The 22216-nt window shown below is 42.0% G+C and overlaps 1 protein-coding gene across 1 annotated transcript in view; it reads left to right on the plus strand.

The window, feature by feature from the left end:
• The window catches only part of PRPF6 (pre-mRNA processing factor 6), a 35246-nt gene extending 14893 nt beyond the window's left edge, over positions 1 to 20353 (plus strand). Inside the window, exons 12-21 of the mRNA XM_030532927.1 lie at positions 1624 to 1746; positions 2676 to 2797; positions 4189 to 4327; positions 5382 to 5501; positions 6840 to 7016; positions 8235 to 8368; positions 9012 to 9103; positions 13433 to 13547; positions 15989 to 16115; positions 18835 to 20353. Of these exons, the coding sequence (XP_030388787.1) occupies positions 1624 to 1746; positions 2676 to 2797; positions 4189 to 4327; positions 5382 to 5501; positions 6840 to 7016; positions 8235 to 8368; positions 9012 to 9103; positions 13433 to 13547; positions 15989 to 16115; positions 18835 to 18987 (1302 nt within the window). The 3' untranslated portion in view covers positions 18988 to 20353. The remainder of the gene's footprint in view (positions 1 to 1623; positions 1747 to 2675; positions 2798 to 4188; positions 4328 to 5381; positions 5502 to 6839; positions 7017 to 8234; positions 8369 to 9011; positions 9104 to 13432; positions 13548 to 15988; positions 16116 to 18834) is intronic.
• Positions 20354 to 22216: the final 1863 nt, after the last annotated feature.

The following is a 22216-nucleotide window of genomic DNA, read 5'->3' on the forward strand; positions in this document are numbered from 1 at the left end:
TAGTATTGGACTACAGTCATACATTTCAGATTGTTCATTCTCTTCCCGCTCTGAAGCCTACTGATGCAAAATAATATGGAACTTAACATTTCTGATATCGTTTATCAACCAGTCTCCCATGTCTGAGTCACTTCTGATCAGTAACTATGTGAGCTAGAAGAAACCAGATTAGTGCCGTGATTAAGTGATATGTCTGGGAGTAACCTGCAATCTAGCTGGAGAACGTACTTTACTGTAGTCAGATTTACATCTTTTTTTTTTTTTTTTAAACTGTGCTACTTCAAGCAGCTGCTGTATGGGGGCGTTACGGGCACAAGCCTCAAGCTGTGCTTTTGGGTATTACCTACTCCTGGATTTATTGATTTAAAAGCCATCTGCTCACCAAAAGGAGGCCTTTTCCGACAACACATTACAAAAAATGGGTGTAATTGATTGCATGTGGACAGCAAAAAGTAGTGGGGTGATTTTGTGCAGTGTCCACATCTGACTGTTTTGGGTAACAATGATGCCTGCAAAGCCCCTGGATTGGCAGTAGGCTCTGCAATGTACCTCTCAATTGGTTTAATGTTCTAATCCTCTGTTTAAAAAGTTGGACTTGAAAGGCAGAAAATTATTTTAAAATAACGTATAAAATATTTTATTGGCCTAAGGCACTTGGTGGAGTGCATGAAGGCAGCAAAGTATTTTCATATGTTCTTGTTCTGAATGCAAATTAAAATTCAAGTAAGGCAGTGTCTGAGCCTATCCCTATTAACGTTAATCTCATGTATGCACTGAAACAAGGTGGGTGAGGTAATATATTTTATTGGATCAACTTCTGTTGGTGAAAGAGACAAGCTTTTGAGCTGCACAGAGCTTTTCTTCACATCTGCATTGCACAATTGGCACACCAGTAAAAAGAATATCAGTTAGGAAACTATATTTTTCAATTATAAAATTACCATTTTCATTAAAACCAGATACAACTTCATTTATAGCAATGGGAACCAATCTAATGAGGGTTGAAATTAAACTTCCATTATAAACCTTGCTGTCCTCCTTTCTCAAACTTCTGTAGTGCTGGAATTTTCCATGCTGGATATCCTGTCAGAAGTAGAATTTATTTTGCAGGTTTCAACAAAATCTTTTTTGAGTTGTGTATATTAAAACAAACCTTTTCCCCTGTGTATTCTGATAAATGTGCCAAATGTTCTTAACTTGGTGGTGGCTGATGGTTTTATTTAAACATTGAGATCTGAGAATCAAGCCAAACGTAAAGGAAGTTCAGTAATTTTGAGGTCATGAGCATTGATGCCACCATCCTCCATATGTGTATTTGTTTTCACACACAGGAATTTTGTTAGGTTTCATGGCTCAGTCTGTCTTGGAGCATTTCTTATCTTCTCATGCTCTCTCTCCCCACTTCCCTTCATAGTTTTCAGCATTTTATTTTGGAAAAATCCACAGGTGGCTCAGTCCAAAGGGAATCAGTGAAATGGAGAGAGGGGACCCTTCCAGGCTGGAGAGGTCATGCTTTGTCAGTCAGTCTCCTGCTCAAAGGATGCAATAGAATGTGCTGTCTCCTTTGCTGGCTTTTCACACTGGAATAACAGATTGTTTTAATGTTGTTCTTATTGTCTCTAGGATGCTGAGGAGTGTGATAAAGCTGGGAGTGTGGCTACATGTCAGGCTATTATGCGAGCCGTGATTGGGATTGGGATTGAAGAGGAAGATCGGAAACATACCTGGATGGAAGATGCAGATAGTGTATGTCTGATTAGGACCCTTCTGTTTTCTTTTAATTATAGTAGGGGAAAGGGACTGACAATTGGGAAGTTAGATCTGTTTTTTGTGAAAATAAAGGGTTGATATTACTGGCCAGATGCCAACAGACTCTGTGCAAGCTTGTCTCTGAGTTCTGTCAGCACTTCTCAGTTTTGAGTTGCTGCAACCTTCCTGTTCTAGAGATGTTCTAGAGACTGCTAGTTGCGCAGAAATTTTGCAGTTGTTTTTGTAATATGAGTAGATATTGTAGGCCAAGGTGGCAATTTTCAAAGGAGCCTAAGGGAATTAGGTGGCAGACTTCCTTAGGCTCCTTTGAAAATTCTAGCTCAAATGTTTACATAATCTAACTGGATTTCTTTGTCAATCTGGAACAGACCAAATATGCACTGACAACTAAATTACCAGTATTACTTTTATAAAACTTCCAAAGCTACATTTTCAATATGTTGACCTGGAATTGAGCCTACAGACCATAAGTGCATATGTAATCATGCTCACGAGTGAGTTCTGTAGGTAAGCAATGCATATGCAAGCATACAGGACCAATTTTAAAATCACCGGATTTTAAAAATCACCTAAATGACTTAAGAGTACAAGCCCAATTGAAAATCAATGGCATGCGTTTTCCTGAGACTCCTAGGTGCTTGTGAGAATCCCACCATTGCATTTTATTTAGAGTAAAACATTATTCCGAATCCACTATATATTTAATTTCTGCTAAGTGATTGCTATTCAGATGTTTGTCCTGTTGCTATTATATGTACTTGGTAAATACCACTCACCGGAATTCTTGTAAAACCTTGAGCTCTGTGTCACCATTGATACGTACATCATTCTAGTCTGCACTTTATATCTCTAGGCCCTGTACTGACTTTCTTTGGATTTTCTCCCCTCCTTTCATTTTTCTCTAGTGTGTTGCTCACAATGCCCTAGAGTGTGCTCGGGCAATTTATGCTTATGCCTTACAAGTTTTCCCAAGCAAGAAAAGTGTTTGGTTGCGAGCAGCCTACTTTGAAAAGAACCATGGAACCAGGTACATGTGCTGCATAATTCTCGCGCTACCAAAAGGGAGTTCTTACGGTTGTAAAGTGTGCGGGTTGGGGTTGGTGTAGGCAGAGAAGCTAATAAATTGACCATAAACTATTGAATAATAGGATTTAGAAAGTCTCTGAGCTGGTGAAAACCCATTGGTGTTTGTTTTTTTTTATGCAGAGCTGATTTTAATTTCTTATGGTGGTAGACAGCACCTACTACTCGTGTGATGTCATTAAAAATCCTCTTGGTGAATGGGGCTACTTGGTATGTGGGAGGGATATGGAGGTGGTGTTAAACCTCTTGGGAATGGGACATCCGAGAAATGGTGGGAAAGTAGGATGGTAAGTCACTGGTTTCATTTAAACTTCTCTAGGTACGCTGGTTCATCAGTCAGCCAGTGTGTGTGTAGGGAGGCCCTCAGTCAGGTTTTAATTAAAAATGTTACTAATTTATATCAGATAAATGTTCTGATTAAGATCACTCTTGAACTTAAGCTTGAAAACAAAAGAAAAGCCAAACTGCAGATTGTGTATCTTAAAGCTTGTGCTGTGTCACATGCATCTAATATTTTCTCCTTAGAAAGCTTGGAAGAGGGGCTAAACTTGTAAGGGCCTATGGCCGCAATCCTACAGACACACTTGCAAATAATCCTGTTAAAGCCAATGAGACTACTCAGATGTAATTGATGGTGAGATCTGGGACTTAGCTTGTAATGTTCGAGCACTTTCTCAACATGATTTTTTTTTTTTCCTCCACTGTTGTCAATAGCCTTTCAAGTTTCCTGGTGGTGACTGACTTTTAGCCCCTCATTTCACTTGTAAAATACATTTTTACTGAAAACACAGACTCTTATAGACTCATAGACTCTAGGACTGGAAGGGACCTTGAGAGGTCATCGAGTCCAGTCCCCTGCCCTCATGGCAGGACCAAATACTGTCTAGACCATCCCTAATAGACATTTATCTAACCTACTCTTAAATATCTCCAGAGATATTTATCAGTGTGATCCAGGCTACTTCAGCTGATAATGCTTGAAAAGACTTCTTCCACAGTTGCCACCATATCTAGTATGGTTTATTGTTCGGCTGAACAGCACTTTCCAAGACACACAAGCTGTATGTGAGGTCTCTCCATAAACACTTGTTTCACATGATGGTGTCTTAACAACGATTCACTTTTTGTAGAGCCCTTTTCAAAATTTGATTTTAGAAACTTCATGGAAAAAGAACCCACTCCCATCTCCTTATGACATGATTTATCAAAGTTTATAGCATTGGACTTTGCAACAATAACTATTTATAACATCGAGTAATAATGGAAATAGGGTTTAGCAGTTCAGATTCATAGATGTGCCTTCATGTTACCGTAGCTCACATTTTCTCATTTCAGGGAATCGCTGGAGGCTCTCTTGCAGAGAGCTGTGGCTCACTGTCCTAAAGCAGAAGTGCTGTGGCTCATGGGAGCCAAATCAAAGTGGCTGGCTGGAGATGTGCCTGCAGCCAGAAGCATTTTGGCCCTGGCTTTCCAGGTGGGTGTAGTCGTCATTTGAGAGACTTGAGCACATGGCAGATGCATAAATTAATTACTGCCAGGATGGAAGAGAGCAAAGCAAATGATGAGGTCCTTTCTAGAGAGAGCTCTGAGCTCCCACAGCAGCAAAGTTAGCCTTTCAAAATGGCAAAACTCCCATTCCTTTTTGGTTCTGTTTCCCAGATAGAATAGAGAAGCGGGCTGGAAGCAACCCTGTAGACTGCAACCTTTCAGAATTGCCACTCCCAGCCCAATTTCTCCAATTAGCAGTCTCCCCTCTATCAGCAGGTTCCTCTGGATGAATTAGTCTACTTCCTCTGTTCATTGAAACGTAGAGGTTTGGATTCCAGAACCAGGATCACACCCACACATAGTGCGGTGCCCTCCTGTTTGCCCCCTGTAATTGTCTGTAGCCTGGACCAGTATAATCCGCCTACTGCAAAATGAAGGAAGTGATATCCTCCAGACACTGAAAGGAGTGAGGAGCTCCATAATGCTGATGAGGAGGAGAGTGGGGCCTCCAAAGCAGAGTGGTAGTAAAACTGAATGACAGCAGAGACTCGTGCTTACTTCAGGTGACTGATTTTTGATTCCACAGCCAGGTTCTGGGAATTTTAAATTAAATTGTTCTTAGAGCTCTGAACCTTTCCCAGCATTAATGCCCTGAAGTTACTTGTATTGCAGGAGCACTTACAGACCCCAGTCGGGGATCAAGGGTTCATTTTGCCAAGCACTGTCTACAACGGTAATAAAACAGTCCCTGCCTCAGCTTCATAATCTTTTCACTACTTGAATTGACGGTTCAGAAGAGAGTTCAAGGACCAACTCTTCTGAGCAGTTTAGAAATGAAATGTCCAATTCCTAAACTGGCGTAGATCCTTGGATCCTGGGTCTGTTTGGGAGAACTCTGTGTAACCTTAAAAGGCCATGGATGATTGGGAAGAGCTTGACCTGAGATTGACAAGGGCCTGATTACAGTTTAAATCTGAACCAAACAAAGCATTAAATCTTCTGATGTATCAGAGTATATATTTGTCACTCTCTTCTCCTAGGCCAACCCCAACAGTGAAGAGATCTGGCTGGCTGCTGTGAAGCTGGAGTCCGAAAACAACGAATATGAAAGAGCGAGGAGATTACTGGCAAAAGCACGTAGCAGTGCCCCCACAGCCAGAGTAAGAACATGTGATGGGTGGTACGATAGTCTTCTTTTGGTGTGGGGGAGAGGGGAGGGAAGAAGAGGGAGTTCCTTCACTTTCATGGCCCAAGAGACTTTCCAGATGGCATCCTGCTATTTGTTTTTTGCAGGGTCATGGCTGATTTGTTAAAGTGCTTCCCCAGCGCATTGCAACATGAAGTAAATTATTATGGAGAAAAAAAGACTAGGATCAAATAAAACTTTAGATTGTTATACAGATGGGAAAAGTCAAGAAATTCCTAGTTCCAGCTGACAGTTTATGTAATAGTCATGTTACATAAAGCATGTCTTGCATTTAATTTCTCGCTTTTAAAAATGAAACTATCCTATTTGTAGGGAAGACTTTCTAATGCATATTTTTTTGAGTTCCTAGTACAGGCATGTTATCTCAAAGGTCAGACTCTTCTTGTTTGTGATATAAAACTACATTGGTGTGTCAATACGTAGGCTGTAGCTAGCAATATTATTTATAGTCAAAAGTTATTTTGCCAATTTTCAACTGGGCCATTTTAAAACACCCTCCCATCCTACCCCTCAAACAAAATAGATCTAGTCTACGTAATGGGGAAAATAAAGCAAAACTAATTAAAAAAATTTACCTCTCATCCTTGATCTTTTAAACATTCCTCTCTACCTGGCAGTCAGGGTTGTGACACTTCTGTATGTCAGATTCGATGCTGTTGCTCCTTGAATGGGCTATTGGGGGTGTTCAAAGATGTGGGAAGCTAATAGTATCTAAGTATCCTGCAATCTGTATTTGATTTTTGGTTTTAGTCTGTCACAATCTGGACCAGCAAGAAGCACATTATCTCTCAATAATGGCCTTTCTAAATAGTAAAGGAAAGAATTGAAAGCAGTATCTGGTAGTCCTTAGCCTTCTAGTTCAGAGCTTTGGAGTGTGGGGAAGGAGGAAAAGAGGTCCTGGGATCCACCTTTACAAGTGTAGTAGAGACCTGAAAAAGGAAAGTGGGGTGTGGTAGGAAAGCCAGTGAGCAAATTCATGTTCATGTGCTCTTGTACTACCTAAATATTTTTGCCTGGAGTACTTCTTTAATATCACTATCTGCACTCTGCTTATAGTTGGGGCAAAGGTTAAGTTTGGTCATGTTGTTCCAACTCCTGGATAATTTTGTGTTGATCTCTAGCTGTTGCTGACTCCCAGAATTTTTTTAGCCTCAATTGTCTTGTTTTCAGAAATCTGTTCCTAGTCTGCACATGTAATAGCTGTATATTTGTGGAACAAGGAATCCACTGCATTGATGTGTTACTGGATCAATAACTGCGAATGATAAAGCACTTTCTTGTCTGGTCTTAGGTCTTTATGAAATCTGTGAAATTGGAATGGGTGCTTGGGAACATTGCTGCTGCCCAGGAGCTCTGCGAGGAAGCCCTGAAGCACTATGAAGACTTCCCCAAGCTGTGGATGATGAAAGGGCAGATCGAGGAGCAAGATGAGCTAATAGAAAAAGCCCGGGAAGCCTATAATCAAGGGGTAAGGATGGAATGATTCCATCTCTGCTTCATGCCTTCAGTATAGGGAAATCATGTATTGACTGTCTTCCTCAAAGCAAAAGCCATAACTCATAGGAATCTGTCCCTGGCAGACTGGTAGGCTGGATGCTGGCATCTTGCTAAAAGGGTAGAATGATCACGTAGAAATGGCTAGGTGGTAAGGATGAACAAAGGATGAACATCTAAACTAGAGTCTCTGGATAGAATTTATCCTCCACTAGAGTAACATTCATTCCAAGTTACATATATTTGGTGCATTCAGATTTGTCTGCGTAAAATGAGAGGCTAATCTCCTCTTTGTCACGCATTCATGCTCTGTAGTATAAACATCAAACCACACATCCAAGTAGATTGAGTGTGGTTATGCTATAACCGAGTTACCTATTCTTTCGGTTGTATTGACAATGTTAAGAGGAAACTGGCCATATGCTTGTCTTGATTGAGGGGCCGGGAGGGGGGAGAATTCAAGCTCCCCTTTAAAATATTTACTTTTTCTATTTAATATTCTAATGGCTACCAAAGAAGAAAAAGTGCCCATTGGTAGGTTTTACGGGGAACAAAGTGCAAGGAGAGAGCTTATGTAATCCAAAGAGATAGATTAGCCACCAGAAAGGTGCATGCTGCCATATACTTCAAATATATTTGGGGCATGTCTTGGGAGTGATGTGGAATAAGAGAGTGAATGCTCTTAAAATTAGCCATGAAACTGACATGGAGACGTGTTAGTAATTGGAGGCTAAAAGTGGCTTAAAGTCCCTTAATGTCAAAGGAAACCTAAATTTGGATGCCATGTTCTCCTCTGCTGGTGCAGCGCTTTATGTTCCATCTCAAGGCAGCACAGATTTTAAATACACCCATTAGTCAAGGTGTGTTTCCTCATAACACTGAAGGGGCTCAGTAATACACAATGCATTGCGCTTTTTTCCCCTGGAACTTCAGGAGACAAGACAAAACTATTTTTCACAGGGATTCCTATCATAAAACTCACCAAAAAAGGTGTAAAAAATATCAAGTGACATCAGTGACTCCCATTTCCCCCTTCTTCACACACTCCACAGAGATAGAATTTCATTGGGGATTAGCGTCTCTGGAAGTTGCTCTGCAGCTTTAGTATAAAAAGCAGTCAGTATTATAAACTCCCTGTCATCATCTCTCCCTGTTGCTCCAAACCCTGGCTTGTTTGCTTTCTTTTGAACAGTTGAAGAAGTGCCCCCATTCCACACCCCTGTGGCTCTTGCTGTCCAGGCTGGAGGAAAAAGTTGGGCAACTGACCAGAGCAAGAGCCATCTTGGAGAAGTCTCGCTTGAAGAATCCAAAGAATCCAGACCTTTGGTGAGTAGTGTAGAGCTGAACTGAGTACACATGAACAATAAGGGCAATGTATTCTTTATGCTAACCACCTTGCACCCTTCCCCAACCTCCTGCCATCCGAGCATGGATTCTCTATTATCGCATATAGCCAGAAGGAAAATCCTGGGTATTTCACGCTTTGGGGACAACAATTCCCTTCTGAATACCTGCAGTCTCCTGGGGGGCTCTTCTAGGACACAGCTGCCATCATGTTAACTTGTTTTGGGAATGCAGTTGGTTGCCAACTGTTTTCTTGTAATGGAAACTGCAGATTAATCTAAACTACCTTTCTGAAACCAGGTCTTTCCATTTCCGTGTTAATTCAGTCTCCTCTAAATGCTTTTATCTAAGATGACTATTACAAAATAAAGGTCACAATTGTCTTTTAACCCATGGGATGGAAAAATTATAAAAGCCATTGATTCTTCCATGATTTCCTGCTGAACACATTTAGTCCAATGAGCTTATGAGAGTGAGCAAAATTAGTCTCCTGGAAGCTGTGCAGATAGCACTAGTAGCTGTGTTCTTAACAAGTCCCCTGTCCTTCAAATGAAACATCTCACAAGTTTCTTGCTTTCTTAGCTTCTGAATTGAGATGTTGACAATGGTGTCTTTTCCACACCAGGTTAGAGTCTGTGCGATTAGAATACAGAGCTGGACTAAAAAACATTGCTAATACGCTGATGGCCAAGGCATTGCAGGAATGTCCCAACTCGGGTAAGAAGTAGCTGATTTTTCTGAAATGCAGTTATTTTTGCTTGGTGGATAAGAGGGCTCCTCATCTCTCTAAGATGTTTCTGCTAGCCACGTCATCTTATGTACTGGATAGATTATGATATGCTGTAGGACAGTGGTTCTCAAACTGGGGGTCAGGACCCCTCAGGATGTTGTGAGGTTATTACATGGGGGGTCGCGAACTGTCAGCCTCCATCCCAAACCCCGCTTTGCCTCCAGCATTTATAATGGTGTTAAATATATTTTAAAGTGTTTTTAATTTATACGGTGGGGGTCACACTCAGAGGCTTGCTATGCGAAAGGGGTCACCGGTACAGAAGTTTGAGAACCATTGGTCTAGGAAGTGTTAATTTCCTTATGCAAAAGAAGTGCTGCAAATCTGTTAGAGGTCCTAGATGCTCTTGACTCTTGCCTGAAGAGAAGGGCATGGATTGTTCACAGGTGGTTCAGGTTTCCTGTAGAGTTGCTTGGATTGTGTTATCAGGCCTGTGCCTAGTATGTGGTTCCTGGTTTCCTGAGAGAGTATCTGGGTCATGGGTGACTTTTTTTTCTTCTCTGAGAACTAAACTGATGGCTTCTATTTAAAAGAAGTGATGGGTTCTGGGGTTGAATGAAAGCACTCTGGGTTAACAGAGATCATTTGTGAAATAGAACTGTTTAGCACGGTATGATTTAGTGGAAGAATTATGAGATTTCTTTGCATCTTCCATGACTAGATGTGCACTCTTAAGAATTCCTTATGTTGGAGCTTGTCGACACCTTGACAACACTTCCATGGGATAGGTAAATATTATCCCCGTTTTACAGATGGGGAAAACTGATTGTGCGCAAGTGACTTGCCCAGGATAACACAGCAGATCTGTGTTGGAGCCAGGACTAGAATGCAGGTGTTCCAGTTCCCACCCTCCCACTAGGTCAGGGGTTTCTAAACTTTTTTGTAGCATGAGCCACAAATAAATATTTCGTCCAGAACCTCCTTCCCTGCCATTCATGATTGCTGAGTTCCCCTCCTAGTCACAATTGTATAACAGGCTTGTAGCAACTACATAGCTAAATAATATTGAGAAAGAAAAGATTTTTATTTTAAGGATCTTTTTTTCCCCCTATTGTGGAATACCACAATAATCATAAAACACATGCTCAGGTCAGGTCATGGACTTTTCTACACTGGTACAAATATACCCTGCAAATAAAGAGAAGTCTTGAAAGACACAAAGGGAAAATTCTTGCTCTAAACTATCAGTGAAATCAGAACACAGAGAGAGAGAGAGAGTGTGTGTGCGTGTGTGCACGTGCGTACACACACACGGTTAAGGATACGATTATGTCACGGAGGTCGCGGAAGGCATGGAATCTCTGACTTCCAGACACCTCTGACATTGGGGGCCCTGCAGCTGATTAACCGCTGCCAGAAGCAGGGGACCCGCTGCAGCAGCCCAGCCTCTGCAGTCAGCAGTGGGACTCCCCACAGCTCCCAGCCACCATGGCGACCCCAGAGCTCCCCAGCCACTACTGCTGACGGGGACTCCTGCAGCTCCCGGGCAGGGGGCAGGGTGCTGGACCCTTCCCCCTCCCCATTTTGTCAGGGATGTTTTGAGTAAAAGTCAGAGACAGGTCACGGCTTCCATGAATTGTTGTTTGTTGCCCGTGACCTGTCCCTGACTTACTAAAAATATCTATGACCGAATCATAGCCTTACCTATGGTGCATACATGGCTGCTGCTTACAGGAAGCTATTGCTCTTACCCCGCTGATGGAATCCTTGCAGATATAAGACTGCTAAAGATTTCCACAGCTCTAGAGTGTTCCACAGGTGTGGCTGGCTGACAAGTGAAACAGAAGATGTCATGCTACTTTGAGCAGATTTCCTTTTCAGCTTTTTGGCAATGAAAAAAATTATCTGGAGATGTGTAACCTTAGACTTCTGTGGGCATTTAGAGCAGTTTTTCTGGGCCTCCTGTGACTGGCCTGTTTGGCAGCGGGGTACAGTAAGGATCATTGGGAGGACTCCAGTGTTCCTTATCAGACTCTTCCAACTGCTTCCAGGTGGTACGTTTTACAGCTTCTTAATGTTTTTCCTCTTGAGAGTAGTTTCCTGGCGTGTTCGCTTTGAAGAGATGAGAATTGATAGTTCTTAGATAGATGTAGTGTGTCCCGTACAATTAAAATTACACACCGAACAATTTCACTCCTGGCTATCTGAGAGATTTGGTTACCTTTTTGGTCCTGGTCGTTCTCTATGGGCTTGTCTAGCTATAGCGTAGCTATGCTGGCAGAGCCCTGTAGTGCAGATGCAGTATAAGCTGACAGTAGTTCTTCTGCAGGCATAGCTGCACCATCTCTCTTTCTTTTGTCAGCATAGTTGCATCTACACCAGGGTTTTGGTGGCATAACTGTGTTGGCTATTGAGTGTGATTTCCGCCCTCCCCCGGACTCCTAGCCAACAACTACGCTGGTAAAACTTTGTAGTATAGACCAGGCTCAAGTTTGTCTACCGCCAGTCTGTCAATAATGACCTTGGGTGGTCTATTATTTTCATACTAAGTGCCCCCTTCGTAGCAGGCTACTAGAAATGTATATATTTTCAAGGAATTTTAGCTTTGCTTCTAATAATTTGTTGGCAGTGATCTTGGGAACTATACTGGGCGCATGAGGAGAACTGTGGAAGTTTCACTAGACCATTTATCCCTTCATGCTAACCACTGGAGAGTTGATGAGTGTACCCCATCTTGTGGCACTCAAGAATGAACTGAATTAGTATGTAGGCAATGTGTGATATTTGTCTGTACAATTAAAACATTTACCTGCACTTGTGGGATAACAGTGTTCAAACATTGCTTACAGATGCATCCATAGATAGCCACCACATAACACCAGTCATTTGTGTTGCATGATGCAGAGTCTCCAGAAGAGGTTTGAGGATAGTTCTATATTGCAGTGTTCCCATTGTGTGATGGTCTTGGTTGAAAGTCTTTGGGTCGGCACACACCTAGTGTATGAAGTACCAAAAAAAAAAAAAAGGAAGTTAAGAGTGTGTATGGCTCAGACCAAGTGTAGAAGTGCCTCATAGCTGGAGTTTCAGTATTCAGGAAATAGCAGCTGATACTGCAGAGCACAAAACAAAGAAACATTCAGTACAAAGTTAGTGAGAGCTATTTGAGCATTAGGTTGGTCCATCACAGGATGATTATGAAGCACAAATATTATGCGACTGTGAAAGAGGATAATGCAATCCTAGGATGCATCCGGCAAGGTATTTCCAATAGAAATAGGGAAGCGTTATTACCATTATACAAGGCACTGGTGAGATCTCTTCTGGACTACTGTGTGCAGTTCTGGTCTCCCATCTTTAAGAAAGACTAATTTAAACTGAAACAGGTGCAGAAAAGGGCTGCTAAAATGATCAGAGGAATGAATAACCTATTTTACAAGAGGAGACTTAAGGAGCTTGGCTTGAGTATCTAACAAAACGAAGTAAAGGGGGAGATGATATTGATCTCTATAAATACATCAGAGGGATAAACACCAGGAAAGGAGAGGAACTATTTAAGTTAAGGGCCACCATTGGCACTAGAACAAATGAATATAAACTGGCCATCAATAAGTTCAGGCTTGAAATTAGATGAAGATTTCTAACCATCAGAAGAGTGAAGTTCTGGCACAGCCTTCCACGGGAAATAGTGGGAGCAAAAAAAACTAACTTATTTTAAGACTGAACTTGCTAAGTTTATGGAGGGGATGGTATGATTGCCTGCAATGGTCTCTGGCCCATCCGTGATTACTATTAGCAAATATCTCTACTGGCCAAAGATGAGACACTAGAGGGGGAGGACTCTGAGTTAGAAAGAATTCTTTCCCAGGTGTCTGGCTGGTGGTTCTTGCCCACATGCTCAGTGTTTCATTTAGTGCCATATGTGAGGTCAGGAAAGAATTTTTCCCCAGGTCAGATTGGCATAGACTCTGAGGGAGTTTGCTTTTCTCTTCAGAGTAAGGCATGGGTCATTGGCCTGTTCTGAACAAAGTGGTGGATTCTCTGTAGCTTGAAGTCTTTAAATCAAGATTTGAGGACTTCAGTAACTCAGCCAGAGGTTGTGGTCATACTACAGGAGTGGGTGGGTGAGGTTCTGTGGCCTGCAGTATGCAGGAGGTCAGACTAGATCATTATGATGGTCCCTTCTGGCCAGAACATGTGAGGCAGTAATGACGCACTCCATTCTGGATTTAAGCACCTACCATGCTCATTATTCTTGGTAATGTGGCCTTTTAATCTCTGATTTAACAAAAATTGGAATCTTCCTATTTGGTTTTCAGGAATCCTATGGTCAGAAGCAATTTTCCTTGAGGCAAGACCACAGCGAAAGACAAAAAGTGTGGATGCCCTGAAGAAGTGTGAGCACGACCCTCACGTCCTGTTGGCTGTAGCCAAGTGAGTAGCTATTCCTATTTTTAATGAAGTAAAGGTAGACATTTTGTCTCTGAACACAAATTAAGGTCAATACACCATGAAAACATTGCTGCAGATCAGTATCACGTGGTCTTGCTTCAATAGAGTATTGATATGCCTCAAATCCAGGAACAACTGATGCATCTGTATAGTTGCCTCTGAGCATCAGCGCATATCACCTTCTTTCTCTTGATTGAACACAAGCTGTCTGCCTTTTCTCAGAGTACTAATGTCAGCTGGGAAGTGTAGGAGTGCAATGGGGAACACTGTGGATTCATGCTGAGATCTGTTCTAGTGTTAGGTTTAGGTACACTGAAAACATCACTAGCATGGGATCCATTGGTACATAACTTTGACACAGACTTGAAATCAAGTTGTAATTGCTTTTCCTTTTGGGGATATGTTGTTCATGCCCATGGAAGAGTAGGGCTGCTTGTGCTGGCCGCTGTGCCAGTTTAATGTGGACAAGTGCTATTTAAATTCCCTGTCTCTTTCCTCTTAGTCCCCAAATTCTGCCAGTGGCCCATAATCTTGACCCAGCATACTCTGCATTTCCAGTTCTGCTGCTTCCATCATCCCATGCTGTTTCATTTTGGGGATTTCCTGAGTATAAGTTGCCGGTCATGCTGAATTTTCTTCTGTGAAGCAGGCAAATGTCCATTTAGGAATTGAAACAAGACTAAAATGTCATTTTCTCTTGTTGCCTAGACCAAATTTTAAGTTATCTAATGTTGAAGGGCGAGTACTTAAATCCACTGTGCTTCATGGCTTTTTTCCTGTTCTTTTATGTTAAGGGCCTCCATTCAAGTGCAGGGCTGACTTTAGTGCTATAGTGATTGGAACCAGCTGTTTTTTCTTTTGTAAATACCAGAAGAGTTTAACAGAGGAAGCGTGTAAAACAGTGCCCAAATCTTACACAACTTTTCTTGTAAGCCAAAGCAAATTATACAGGATTCATTCCAGTTACTATGGCACTAGGGTCTGCCAGACAATGACAGCTGACTTCTTCAGTTTTGTCAGCAAAGGAGAAGAATTTTAACTTTCGCTTTAGGGAAACTGGTTCCAGGTCCCTTCTGGTACAGCCTCAGACTATTTAGTAGCTAAACTAAACCCAGCGCAAGTTGCTTCTGCCTCTCATAATGAGTCTTCTGTATGTGTCTCTGATACCTTGGGCTGTAACATGATTGTGAAGAGCTTTTCTTAAAAGGAAATGTTACTGCAAATTGTTACTTTGCAGGTGTTTTGTCTGTTTCCTATCAATGTTCATGCTCTTTAAATCACAGTTTATCTAACACCGAACAATCAAGAGTATCATAAGGCTTAAAAAACGATCGTGTTATCAAACCATAAAATTATACGACTTAACAGCTTAGCCAGTCACACAGCCTCCTATTCATAAAGACCGCTAGTTTTAATTGAACTGTATTTGACGTACAGAAACCAAACCCATAAAATATGACACAGTTGATTAGTTCTTGGGGGGAGAAGTTTTGAAATTCATGAGCAAATTTTAGAAATGGCGACAGGCAATGTGAGTGCAAAAGTTGGGGTTTAAACATCTAAATCCCACTCCTACCCTTTTGCATTGAAACAGATTTTCAATGTACATCTGTTTCAGTACGTTTTAGTATTTCAGTATATACGTGCACTTGTACTGATGGCTCTGCTACACAGTACGATGAGTTCTGATTCAGATCCTGGCCTTTGTAAATCTGGACACATTTCTATAGGAACAGGACTTAAATAAGCTCCAAATATCTAAAGATTGTAGACAGCTTGTTAGATAGCTACAAGATCTTAAAACATTAAGAACATGGGGGTGGGACATAAGATTGCCTGCATGATCCTCTCATTTTATGAATTTGGTGCAGCATGGTTGACTGACAGTAAGCAAATGAGGGGGGAAGATTCTGTCTGGGTTTCAAGAAGTACACCTGTACCCTGATATAGCGCTGTCCTCGGGAGCCAAAAAATCTTACTGCGTTATAGGTGAGACTGCGTTATATTGAACTTGCTTTGATCCACTGGAGTGCACAGCCCTGCCCTCCTGGAGCGCTGCTTTACCGTGTTCTGTCCGAATTCGTGTTATGTTGGGTCGTGTTATATCAGGGTGGAGGTGTAATAACATTCTTTCTTCAGAACATCTGACTCTCCCCCCGCTCCCTTCCTTGGTTGGGGGCTAATTTAGCCTTTTAGGCTCAGTCAGCAATCGGCAAGGAAACAGTGGATGTTTCATTTACCTCTGTAGTCCCTCTTACACCTTTCCAGGCAGAAGGATCTCTTTTGCAAAACTACCCCCTCTGTGCTGGGAGAGCCAAGAGCTGAACTTTTCAAGCAGTGTCAGGTGACCCGTTGTCTCTGCAAGTAGAGAGTGATCTGCCAACTGCTCACTTCTGCTTTTCTCCCTTTCCTTCCCGCAACAGGTTGTTCTGGAGCGAGCGTAAAATAACCAAGGCCCGAGAATGGTTCCATCGAACGGTGAAGATAGATTCAGACCTGGGGGATGCTTGGGCTTTCTTCTACAAATTTGAGCTCCAGCATGGCACTGAGGTAACAGAGTGTCTCTCTCTCTCTAGATAGAAGCCGTGACCTCCTGGGGAGTGGTCCAGCATCCCCACCCCACCTTCCGCTGGCTAACAGGACTGTTTTTGAAACCCATCATCACCATTCATTAATCAGCAGCAGAAATCACTTCTCAGCCATTAAGAGCACCCTGTTCCTAGCAGAGAGTATGTTTCCTCTGCAGTACACTGGACCTGAGGAGTGGGAGGCTGACTGCCTTTGCTAACTAGATAATTATGAGCAGTGTGACTTAAAACATGGTGTTTTTAAAACCAGCATTGTTAATAGATGGAATTACCTTTTAGATTTCAGCTTCAGAAATTGCCAGCTGATTGCCTTAACGAATGGAAAATGTAAACCTACAAATGATTTAATCACTTTCTGAATCCAGAACCCTTCAGAGCTGCTGTCTCAAAGCTCTAAACAAAAAAGATTCTGTATCTTAGCAGACAACTTTGTGTGGCTGGGAAACAATTGTGTGCATTCCTAGTGTTTGATTATAGATCAGAGCAACCGTCAGCCTAGCGTACCCCATCTGTGTTCTCTCTGTGGTTCTGCAGAAAATGGTCATTGTCAAGCCAAATGCCATATTGGACACCCACTGCCATTGCATGTCTATTCTTAAACTGAAGTGTGTAGTTTCAGTTTTTGAAGCAGAGGATGGGGCACTCTTCAGGATCAGTTAGCAGTGCATGTAACGCTTGCCACAGCTCTGGTACATTTAGGCAGAATGTGCACTTTTCTCTACATGCATGCTCTGGTGTTCCTTAATCAATTCCACTCGATATCACAGCATGGAAAAATAATATGGATTTTTTAAATTAGAAACTGCTACCCCAATAATAGATGCAGTAAAATGTGCACTGTTGAGCACTGACCCCAAGCACACTAACTTGGTAATACAAAGATGGTATTTCCACTCAGTCCACCAGGAGTGAATCTCACAAAAACCACCACCACAAGGAACTCAACACAGTTGGCAGCCTGTCTTTGCCATCCACAGTTACAGTAGCTGATACAAAAATGTATGAGATCAACCTTCATTCTTCAAGGCGTAAGCCATCCGCTAACTGCTTGGGGTTAGTAAGAAGTTTCCCTGTAGGTGTTGCTGGATAATTGCCCCTTATGAGGGTTTTTATCCCATTCCCTGAAATATCTGAGTTGCAGTTGGAAATAACATACCGGATCCGATGGACCATTGTTCTAATCCAGTGTAGCAGTTCCTATGTAATGCTCATAAGAAGCCTGGTACTGAGCTGATGTGAGACTTCTTAACTTCAGTGAGATGAGTCCCCCTCGATATGCTTGATGTGTCTAGGCAACACAAGGAAAGCCTCCACCACAGTTGCTTTGATTCTGCCTGTACTGTGACTAGGGAAACAGTTTCATTATCTGGCAGCCTAGAATGTACTAAGACTAAGCTACAGAACACCATATTAGATTCATAACTGCAAAATGTCTGTTTTTCTGTGTTCTCTCAAAACAAATATTAGATTCTGTTGAAGAGCAACTATAGACTCATAGACTCTAGGACTGGAAGGGACCTCGAGAGGTCATCGAGTCCAGTCCCCTGCCCTCATGGCAGGACCAAATACTGTCTAGACCATCCCTAATAGATATTTATCTAACCTACTCTTAAATATCTCCAGAGATGGAGATTCCACAACTTCCCTAGGCAATCTATTCCAGTGTTTAACTACCCTGACATTTAGGAACTTTTTCCTAATGTCCAACCTAAATCTCCCTTGCTGCAGTTTAAGCCCATTGCTGCTGCTTCTATCATTGGAGGCTAAGGTGAACAAGTTTTCTCCCTCCTCCTGATGACACCCTTTTAGATACCTGAAAACTGCTATCATGTCCCCTCTCAGTCTTCTCTTTTCCAAATTAAACAAACCCAATTCCTTCAGCCTTCCTTCATAGGTCATGTTCTCAAGACCTTTAATCATTCTTGTTCTTCTTCTCTGGACCCTCTCCAATTTTTCCACATCTTTCTTGAAATGCGGTGCCCAGAACTGGACACAATACTCCAGTTGAGGCCTGACCAGCGCAGAGTAAAGCGGAAGAATGACTTCTCGTGTCTTGTTTTCAACACGCCTGTTAATGCATCCCAGAATCACGTTTGCTTTTTTTGCAACAGTATCACACTGTTGACTCAAATTAAGCTTGTGGTCTACTATGACCCCTAGATCTCTTTCTGCCATACTCCTTCCTAGACAGTCTCTTCCCATTCTGTATGTGTGAAACTGATTGTTCCTTCCTAAGTGGAGCACTTTGCATTTATCTTTATTGAACTTCATCCTGTTTACCTCAGACCATTTCTCCAATTTGTCCAGATCATTTTGAATTTTGACCCTGTCCTCCAAAGCAGTTGCAATCCCTCCCAGTTTGTATGGGAGGGATTGTATGTAAAGAATGTGGGGAAAGGTAGACGGTGGAAAATCAAACATAATTTGGCAGCCCATTGGGCTGCTTTGCAAAGCAGAACAGTTGCCACTGCTGCCAAGCTTTAACCTTCATTTATTCGTAACCCTGATTTCCACCACCTTTTTTTTTTTTTTTTAAATGGTCTGTATAAGCGCTTAACTTTCAGCATAATGTACCAAAGCATTAGAAGGAATGGTAGAATCTGAAGACTGTCTTACTCAGCTAGGGGAAAGAATTGTGGAATTAAGATAGTCCCAACCTGTTGTTTTTTCTTCTTCTGTAGGAGCAGCAGGAAGAGGTGAAGAAGCGCTGTGAGAATGCTGAGCCCCGCCATGGAGAGTTGTGGTGTGAAGTGTCCAAGGACATAGAGAACTGGCAGAAAAAAATTGGAGAGATCCTAGTAGTTGTGGCAGCCAAAATTAAAAATGCCTTCTAGAATATGCTGTGTTCAGCTGCATCAATCACCTCTGCAGGACATGGCCCCTTTGCTATACATGTTTCCAACAACTTCAACCCTGCCAGCGACGCAATCGCTTAGAGCAAACAAAGGAAGTTGGTGGAATAAATGAAGACCACTGGTTTTCCAAAGAAAATATTATGATGAGGAGACAGTCCCTTCCGCTCCTGCAGTAGTGCTTGAGACTGTATGTTGCAGTCTGTGGTGTGGCATAATCAGATGCGTTTGTGTTGTAATGTCTTCTGTGAACATTTGCTGGCAGGTGTTGGTGCTGAGTCATTTTGCGTGGGTTTGATGGGCCTTCTCATTTGGATGTCTGAACCCATTCTGTAAATTCAAACCTTAATTATTACTTGATTGCTTTCTGATGATGTGCAGCTTCTCTGGTGTCTTCCCTGGCACAAGTTCTCTTCCTGTCAACCAGGCCTTCAGTTTCTTGGTGTTTGGCCCTTTTAATGGTGACTCTTTGTCAACAAAGCTGTCTCCTTGATATTTAAGCATGCAGAGGCTTAAAGAACGAGGAACCAAAGAACAATTATCGCTGAAAGACATGCCTGGAATGTTGGGGTGGAAGGAAGGGCGTGGTGGCAGAAACGGAAGGCAAAACTGTATGTTTGGTGTGACAAAGCTAGACTGGAACTGCCTCCTCAACTTTTGGGATAGAATCCTGGTCAGATTTTTGTGGAAAACTAGTCTTAATTGAGCATTTTGTGAAATCCAATAACCAGAACCTATTTTTAGTGATATTTTCTCTAATTTTTAAATGTATAATATAAGCATATTATTTTAATAGAATAATTTTCATTTTAATACTACCGCAGTAGTGTTAAAACAACATGGTAAAAATAATTCGAGGCTCTTTAAAGGAAAAATCCTTATTCTTAGAACCATTAAGAAGCCATGTGCTTTAACAACTGAAGCTGATCTCCAGGATGGATGGATATGAAAAGCTTCTCCAAACTCAGATGGAGAAACTAGCTTGTTGCTGGGATGATCTTGGAGCACATCTCTGTGTCTGCAGTCCCTTGTCTAAGGTTCATGAGTAAAGTTGTCTAAAGCTATGGGCAGTGCCATTTTTTGACCCAAAGGGGTGACTTTCATTCTCTTGATCCTCCTTTGAGTGAAAAGAAATCTCCTCCAGAGAGATTGTATCTATTTTATTCTTCACCAACTGAAAGATACAAATGTCTCCAACTTCGTTTAATAGCATTTGTATACTAGGATATAGTGATTTTTTTTAAGTATGTATCATAGAATGTATGAAGAAAACCCGTCACTTGCCTGGAAAACTGTACAGATGTAATGGGATGCTATAAAATACAACTGTCTTGTGTTTCGCTTTGAATTCTATTTGACCTCCATCTCCTCCATTGCAGTGACTGTTGCATGTCAAAGAGTAAATGCAGGGTGGTTGGATCTGACGAGTGGGTGGGTACCTTATGAAAGGCCAGCTACTCCTTGCAAAGATGCCCGTGTGAGGAATGTATCTTGTCTGCCAAGCTTTCTCATATTCTTTTGCTTTAAGTGCCACATTGTTTAAGGAATGGCCACTTGTGATGAAAGTTTTTCTTCCTGATTTATAAATGCAAAATGAAGCCAGGTGTTCTCTCTCAGGTAGCTGGTGAGAACATGTGCAGTTGCACCTTCATTAAGAAAAGTATATCTCATTAGTGTGCTGGGGGCTTGTAAGCTTTCAAAGGCTCAGGCCTGCAGCTGTTAGGGCAAGAAGCATGGAGAGGGAAGACCTCCCCTATCCCAAGAGATTCTCCATCACTAACAGTGACTTTCTTTCTGTTGCTGGAGCATGGGGACTGATGCAGAGGGAGAATGAAGATTCTGTGCATGGGGGATGCAGGGGTTGAGTCTGGGTTAACCGTACTGAGAGGGGACAGGGGTTCTAGTTTGTTGGGGTGGGGAAGATATAGATAAGGGGATAGTTTAACTAGGATTCCCAGAGTTGAGTCAAACTAATAATGGTTCTGCATGGGATCAGCTTCAAAAAATGTGTTAACAAATTAGACAAGGTGGGTGAGATCTTTTATTGGACCAACTTTTGTTGATGAGAGAGAAGCTTAAAGCAACAGAAGTTGGTGCAATAACAGATACTACCTCACCCACCGTGTGTCTCTAATATCCTGGGACCAATATGGCTACTGCATAGATTCACAAATGGCATTTACATACTGTATTGAGTACCTATGGAGCCTATCCTGACCTATCCTCTGCTTACAGGTGATGTCCCTTCCCTGTCTTTTCATCTGTCCTTTCTCTCTTTAGATTGTAAGATCTTTGGAGAGGGAACTGTTCCTCTTGGTTGGGAAGTGCCACAGTACTGGAAATGTGCTAGACAATCTACATACAATAGTACTCAGGGCATGGTTCACCTAGGTACAGAGGGCCTGTAAAGCCCTCTATGGCTCTCGAGTCCTGCAGTGAGGCTGTGTTGGACGGAACGCAGTGGGGTTTTTACACTCTGCTTTGGAATGGGCTGAGGAAGGGCTGTTGGATCCAATACCTGGGAAAATCCAAAATAGAGGAGAGGGGTTTGGAGGGTTGGGATGCTGCCCATTGGTTGAGGGCTGAATTCCGTCCTCCCCTGCACTTGCTTTGTTCCCAACACAAAGTCCATTCATTCAGACTTTGTATGAGATTGGAGTGAACTTTATTTAAAGAGCTTAAAATGTAGCAACATACTAATGCAAAAATTCACCATCAGGGTAAATGTACTCTCTGAGGCACAGAATGGGGTATTGAAAGCATCAGGATGTGAGGGCTATGTACCAGCAAGTGGATTTGTTTCCTTTAGAGCATGAAATTCCTCTTGCCACCCAGTATTTCTACCTTTCACCTTCTTTCAAAATCTCATAATTTTTTTTTTTATGGACCCTTCCCTTTACCAGCTTAATGTTTTTAGATATCTTTAACATTTTGCAAATGGATTTTTGAACCTGTAAATTTTATTTATATGCACATAGAGCACAATAAACATGTCCGGATCCAGCCTTCAGTGGGATGTCCTTGAGTATACATAGTTCCTCCTGCTTCAACCAATGATCTAGCAGACTATTCCCCTCTCAGATCCCTCTGGAAGGCTCAGTTCTGCCAAGATGTCTAAGAATTGAATTGGGTTATTCAGGTACCCTACTAAAAGCCACACATTTTTGCTTCATGGTTCTGTGCCCTCTCCTTTGCCAAGTAACTCATTCCT

This window comes from Gopherus evgoodei, chromosome 14 (assembly GCF_007399415.2).
Source record: "Gopherus evgoodei ecotype Sinaloan lineage chromosome 14, rGopEvg1_v1.p, whole genome shotgun sequence".
In the NCBI taxonomy this organism is placed as follows: Eukaryota; Metazoa; Chordata; order Testudines; family Testudinidae; genus Gopherus; species Gopherus evgoodei.